The 6,555-nt window shown below is 36.5% G+C and overlaps 1 protein-coding gene across 1 annotated transcript; it reads left to right on the forward strand.

Moving 5' to 3' along the window:
- Positions 1–839: 839 nt before the first annotated feature.
- LOC108319860 (AP2-like ethylene-responsive transcription factor AIL6) lies at positions 840–5,528 on the forward strand. The gene is made up of 10 exons (XM_017551158.2): positions 840–1,167; positions 1,254–1,449; positions 1,567–2,101; positions 2,432–2,514; positions 3,786–3,794; positions 3,904–3,992; positions 4,436–4,509; positions 4,588–4,638; positions 4,729–4,805; positions 4,895–5,528. Exons 2-10 carry the CDS (start codon positions 1,308–1,310, stop codon positions 5,350–5,352), a joined length of 1,518 nt encoding a protein of 505 aa, XP_017406647.1. The 5' UTR covers positions 840–1,167; positions 1,254–1,307; the 3' UTR covers positions 5,353–5,528.
- Positions 5,529–6,555: the final 1,027 nt, after the last annotated feature.

Raw genomic sequence — 6,555 nt, forward strand, 5'->3', positions numbered from 1 at the left:
CTACAAAAGTTTTAAGAGACTTTATTAAAGAGTTGGTGACTTAAAACAATAATTTAATTAATTCTAGAAAATTTTAAAATAAATGAACATGTTATTTTATTTTTTATTTAATCATTATAATTTAATTATTTCTTATATGTTATTTTGCCTTGTATGCTTATATTATATAAGTTAGATGCACGCTGACACCAATTTAAATTTATTATTTTAAGTTTAACTTAATTTAAAATTCGGTTTCAATATTGTGCAAAAATTTTATTTTTTTATTTTTAATTTAACTTAATTTTAAAAAGTATACTTTTTACAATAACAATATAACTTTGGAATAAGAAAGTTATCAACATAAAATCTAAATTTACTTTTAATACGAACATTATACAATCACTGTACAAATTTATCTACTGAAAAAAAAAACTTTATTCTATTTCATTAATTAAATCAATTAAAAAAAATTCACTTCCATTCATCCTCCCTTTAATACAAATAAAACGTCATGGTATAAAATAATTAAACATTAGGAATATTTAAATCATGTTTAACAGCAATAATATAATCTGAAAACAATGTGTATCCGTCCGGTGCAGGTCCCGTTAGTGGCAGTATTTGAATGTGAAAAGTGACAAAATTGGTTGGCTGAATGAGGAAGTGGGGGAACAAGAGTTACGGGTTTGAATTTTGTGACTGGACCCAAACCATTTCCGGAACAGCTGCATGTAAGACAAGTGTGTCAAACGCAAAACCCAATTTAATTTTCCTTCCTTAAAAAACATCCAAGTACCCAAACCCCACTTTCGTAATTTCTCACCCTTCCCTCAACCCAACCCTATCAAACAGCCCCAGCCCGGATCTTTCGCGGAAGTGTTTCAGACAAATTTTCTTCCGCTCAGAGCCAAAAGTCACTTCTCTCCGCTCTTTTTTTATTATTTCTTTCCCTTCCGTTTCTATCTCTCTCCCTAAAATCAAACTCTCTCTGCCTTTACGCTGAAACTCTTGCCATTATATAAACAACTCACCACCCTCTCACAATCTCTCTCTCTTGCTCACCATTTCTCTGAAAACGAGCAACCCAACCTTGCATGCATTCTTCTGCTTCTCTCTTAATTTATTCTTTGCTTTCTAACATGGAGAAGGAGTAGCTATCTGTTCAACCAGTAAAGCTTCTCCGGAGTAAGACTTTCTTTCAGTTTTCGCCCTTTATTTAAGCCTTTTTTTCTGTCTCTCAATCAACTGTTACTCATTTTCTGCTTCTTCAGAAACGTTTTATTTCAGCACTTCATTTTGCACCATTCTTATTCCTATACCAATCAATGGCACGTGCCACTAACTGGCTATCGTTCTCCCTCTCCCCCATGGAAATGCTCCGAACCTCGGAACCTCAGTTCGTGCAATACGACGCCGCTTCTGCAACTAACTCGAATCACTACTTTCTCGATAACTTGTACACCAACGGTAATATACAGTAGTTACTTACTACTTACTTCCTTGCTTACTTACCAGTTACTGTTTGCTGCTTCCATAAAACAAGTGCACGTGAGAGATCTCTGAAAATGTTCGTTTTCTGTGCAGGGTGGGGAAACGGGAACCTCAAACCTCAGGTGCTGATGGACCAGAATCTGAACCAGAGCGACGTCAGTTTTGTCGAATCCTCCCAGTCCCAGTCCCAAAGCGTCAGCCATGCGCCACCGCCCAAGCTTGAGGACTTTCTCGGTGACTCCTCTGCGGTGATGCGCTATTCCGACAGCCAGACGGAGACTCAGGACTCTTCGCTGACTCACATGTATGACCACCATGGCTCTGCATACTTTGGTGACCAGCAGGATCTCAAGGCCATTGCTGGATTTCAAGCTTTTTCTACCAACTCTGGCTCCGAGGTTGATGATTCCGCGTCCATTGGAAAAGCACAACCCAGCGAGTTCGGGACTCACTCTATTGAGTCCTCTGGGAACGAGTTCACCGCGTTTTCCGGTGGTCCCACCGGCACTCTCTCTCTGGCTGTAGCACAGAGCTCCGAGAAGAAGGTGGTGGCAGCAGATTCCAGTAGCTCAAAGAAGATCGTGGATACCTTCGGCCAGCGGACTTCTATTTACAGAGGTGTCACCAGGTAGAGTAATTTTTCATTTATGTAATACTATTATTATTGAATCAATCCATTACTGTTTTATGTTTTTTGTTTGTTGGTGTGTATGGTGCTTGTACTAAAAAATGAGGTTTCTCTTTTTCTTACCGAAAGGATCTTTTGGCACGTTGGAAGTTGAAAAAAGCAGCTTGCGAGTTGTTGTCTATTTGTGAAAATATATCAAGATAGTGATTTTAGATGGGGAGTATTGACAATGGCTTGAGAGAGGTCAAGGTCATAAATTTGGCCTCTTCTCACATCTATTTGATGTTAGATTGTGATTTTCCTTTAATTATGTTTTTTGTGATTCTGCAGACACCGATGGACAGGTAGATATGAAGCGCATCTATGGGACAACAGTTGCAGGAGGGAGGGTCAAGCCAGGAAAGGGCGTCAAGGTCTGTCTATCTCTCTCTATTCTTTAAAATAAAGAAAAAGAAAATGAGAATAAGGAAGGAATAGGTGTGATCATATAGCACTGAAAAGTGGCTTGCATGCATTGAAGGAGCAGTTAATGGTTGGAGTGGGGTAGGACACCTGGGGTTTCTTTGTAAACAGTCCTTTTTATGATTGACTGATGGGTGTATATGCATATATACTACGGTGGTATGTGCCGCCATTTTGCCCCTTGTGAGTCGGGTGTCTATGCTTTCTTGTCTGGTCAGACATGTTAATCTCTCGTGTTGCTGTTCTCTCTGCATTCTCTCCCTGTTCCGTACGCTTTTGTTGACACCTTCTTGTCTAGTATCTTATCTATCCGTCCTTCCCCTTCCTCATTAGTCATGAGTCATAACTGATATGGTGCATTAGGGCTTTATCTTTTGCTTTTGCTTTCCCACTTGCCAGGGAAAGCTGTGTTTGACCACATCACCCATCACTCCCATATTGAAATTTGTACTTCCTTACATTAAGATGGAGGAGGAGCGTCTACTGTAGCTCTGAAGGGTTCAACCACACTGCCTCTGGCCCCCATCTCAGAATAATGTTCTGAAACAAACTCACGGGATTTCTTAGATTCTATGTTCCAGGGACAAATAACAATAATGTTTTTTTTACCAAGCCTCTTTATTGGACGAAAGATGGAAAAGACACGGAAAAAAGGCTATTTGTCTACAATTCGTTCCCATGAGAGATAGGCAATTCGGCATTTCTTTTTTCTGTCTGTTTTTTAATGCCGGGATATGTCTTTGACTATAAGCTATCTACTTACTATGATTGTTGAGATTTTTATTAACCTGAAAGCAAAATTTGATTATCACTTTGCACAGATACCATCAATCTTTGTCTTTAATTTAATGTTTTTCGTAGATGGAGCCTTTTAGTACAAATAAAATTCGACTAGTCCTTGTTCTAGGAAAAGAGGATGGGGTTGATGGATCTAATCCATTGTACAGTTGTTTTCATCCTATCTAGCAGCCATAAAGGGCGTGAGAGAGAAAAAAAATAAAGGAAAAAAGAAAGGTTTGTTGTGCGCATGCACCGTGGCAATTGGCAAGCATATGATCACTTTTCTTTTCGGCCATTTGCATTTTGGGTTAGAAAAGTAATTTTTGGCAGATAATTTTGACTATTTCGGTAGCTGATGTTTGATATTTTTGGCTTTTCCTTTGCATGGAACGGGACTTTGGTGCATTTCTGGCTGTCATTCAACTTTTTGACTCTTGTACAGTTTATTTGGGTAAGTAGTACTTTTCACTTAGATTTGGTTCAATAACCTTAATAATATCTTAAACTTTTTCCGTTGTTTGAGAGATGGTTGTGACATAACCCATTGTCGTGGTTATCAGGTGGATACGATAAGGAAGAAAAGGCCGCGAGAGCTTATGATTTGGCAGCTCTAAAGTACTGGGGTCCCACTGCTACCACCAACTTCCCTGTAATGCAGTCACTTCTTTCTTGTATTCAGTTTTGATAGATCTTAGTGGCATGAAATCCTACCCATATTCAACGAGTGAAAACCTACACTCTACGCAAGGAATCGTGCATGTTGTGTGTTCATATTTTAATACGCTTGTATATATAAAAATCTCTCTTTTCAGAAATTGGTTGGAGTGAAAGAAATATGCTTTACTTGGTATGTAAAAAGTTCAGGCTAAGGTGCCAAGAAAGGGTGTGCATGGTATCTCCATACTAACGTGACAAGAATGAAAAGAAAGAGATAGCTAGCTTTTGTTCCGTTTTGTGTCTTGTTTGTGTGAACGTGTATCTAGCTTCTGAAGTTGAGGATATATCAAACAGCTTCGTCTGTGTATTGCACGCAATGCATGGATTAGTATTGTAACTAACATCACTTGCCTTATTTTCTATCATCTTTCTCAGGTGTCCAATTATTCAAAGGAATTGGAGGAGATGAAGCATGTAACGAAGCAAGAATTCATTGCATCACTGAGGAGGTTTGCTTGAGTCAGCTTATAAAAATTTATCACAGCACTTGTATGCTGTTACTGAAACTTTGAATTTCATTCATGCAGGAAAAGTAGTGGGTTCTCTAGGGGAGCTTCCATATACAGAGGTGTCACAAGGTTTGGAGTTTAAAATTTAAAATTATATAAAAAAAACAACATATTGGTGTGTTAGATTCTGTTTTAATACTTGTAAGTTGTATCCTGCAGGCATCATCAACAGGGAAGGTGGCAAGCAAGAATTGGCCGCGTAGCTGGAAACAAAGATCTGTACCTGGGAACATTCGGTATATATATTTTGTTCTTCCATAGTTGTCGTGTTTGACAGTATCCATAGTTGTTGTGTGATGAAGTAACTGAGTTGAGATTGTAACAGCAACGGAAGAGGAGGCAGCGGAGGCATATGACATTGCAGCAATAAAGTTCAGAGGTGCAAACGCAGTAACAAATTTTGAGATGAATAGATACGATGTGGAAGCTATAATGAAGAGTGCTCTTCCAGTGGGTGGGGCAGCAAAACGCTTGAAGCTTTCCCTTGAATCGGAGCAGAAAGTTGGTGTGAGCAGCAGTCAGCAGAATCCACCGTGTGGAAACGTCAGTGGAAGCATAAATTTCTCGGCCATTCACCAGCCTGTTGCTTCGATCCCTTGTGGAATTCCCTTTGATTCTTCAACAGCATATTATCACCACAACCTTTTCCAACATTTTCATCCTACCAACGCTGCCACGGCAGTTTCCACCGTCACTTCGGGCAATGTAGCTGGGCTTACCGCACTTCCTCCACCGGCGACAACGGCAGCTGAGTTCTTTATTTGGCCTCACCAGTCTTATTGATCTAATCAACTACAACATCTTATGCTAACAAATCAAAAGCTATATAGCTCCTCTATAATTAACACCTTTAGGCTCCTAAGAAACAAAAAATCAGGTTTTTGAGTTCGCTAGTCTTAGTTACAGTAGGAAGCTGGATATGTAACTAATTACTCAAGAAATCAGAAATATTTGCTGCATCTTAATCTTTGCACAACAATTCCCTAAATGCTTCTTAACTTTTGTATCTTCACCTTTGCTAAATTACCTTAATTGCCAATTCATCTTGTCTTTCAAATTGCTGTTTTTAACATTTCTGTGAAACACGGGAATACAATGTTCCATTATTAATTCATTATTATTCAGCATTATCTTCATGTAATAATAATAATTTTCATTAATTTCTAAAATAAACAGCACATGTTGAGTAACTCGAGTTTGGTGATCTTAATCTACCGTGTTTAACAAAATTTTCAAGTCTTAATCTATAAAAGTTAAGCAACTGTTCTTTTATAATAGTTAAGCAAGCAACGACTTCTGTAAAAACTATCTCATTCGCAATAATAATACACTCAGTTAAATCTAAATAAAAATCTTTAAAATAACGGGTTAATGAGTTTTTTTTTATGATGTTTCGTTTTTATTTAATATAAAACTATTTAATATAAAACTTAGATTCACATTTTAATTTTCTCACATTTTAAGTTTAACCGTTAAATATTTTAAATAATGTTTCATTTTTTTATTATAAAACTTAGATTCACATTTTAATTTTCTCACATTTTAAGTTTAACCGTTAAATATTTTAAATAATGTTTCATTTTTATACGATGGTTATTTTTTTTATTTTTATCTAATGTAAAACTTGATTTTCATTTTAATTGAAATATTTCAAAATAATGTGTATTAGAGTGGGTCAAATTTTATTAACGGTCAGTTTTTTCCGTATTTGTGTTAGTTTATATTAATTTTATTAATTTCTTTTATATTCTATTATTTGTTATCTTAGAGATTCAAAATTATTTATTATGTCAGATACTTAACATTGGCGTTAAAAGAGTTTCATTACCAGCTAATGGTTAAAAATATAAAATAACCATAAAAATTAAGATGACATAAAACGAAATAAATATTTTGTGTTATTCTCCTTTTTTATTCATTTCACCATTTTAACTGAACCAAAACAAATTGTTTTCAACTAGTCTTTTTTTCTTAAACGCATCAAAT

This window comes from Vigna angularis, chromosome 10 (assembly GCF_016808095.1).
Source record: "Vigna angularis cultivar LongXiaoDou No.4 chromosome 10, ASM1680809v1, whole genome shotgun sequence".
In the NCBI taxonomy this organism is placed as follows: Eukaryota; Viridiplantae; Streptophyta; class Magnoliopsida; order Fabales; family Fabaceae; genus Vigna; species Vigna angularis.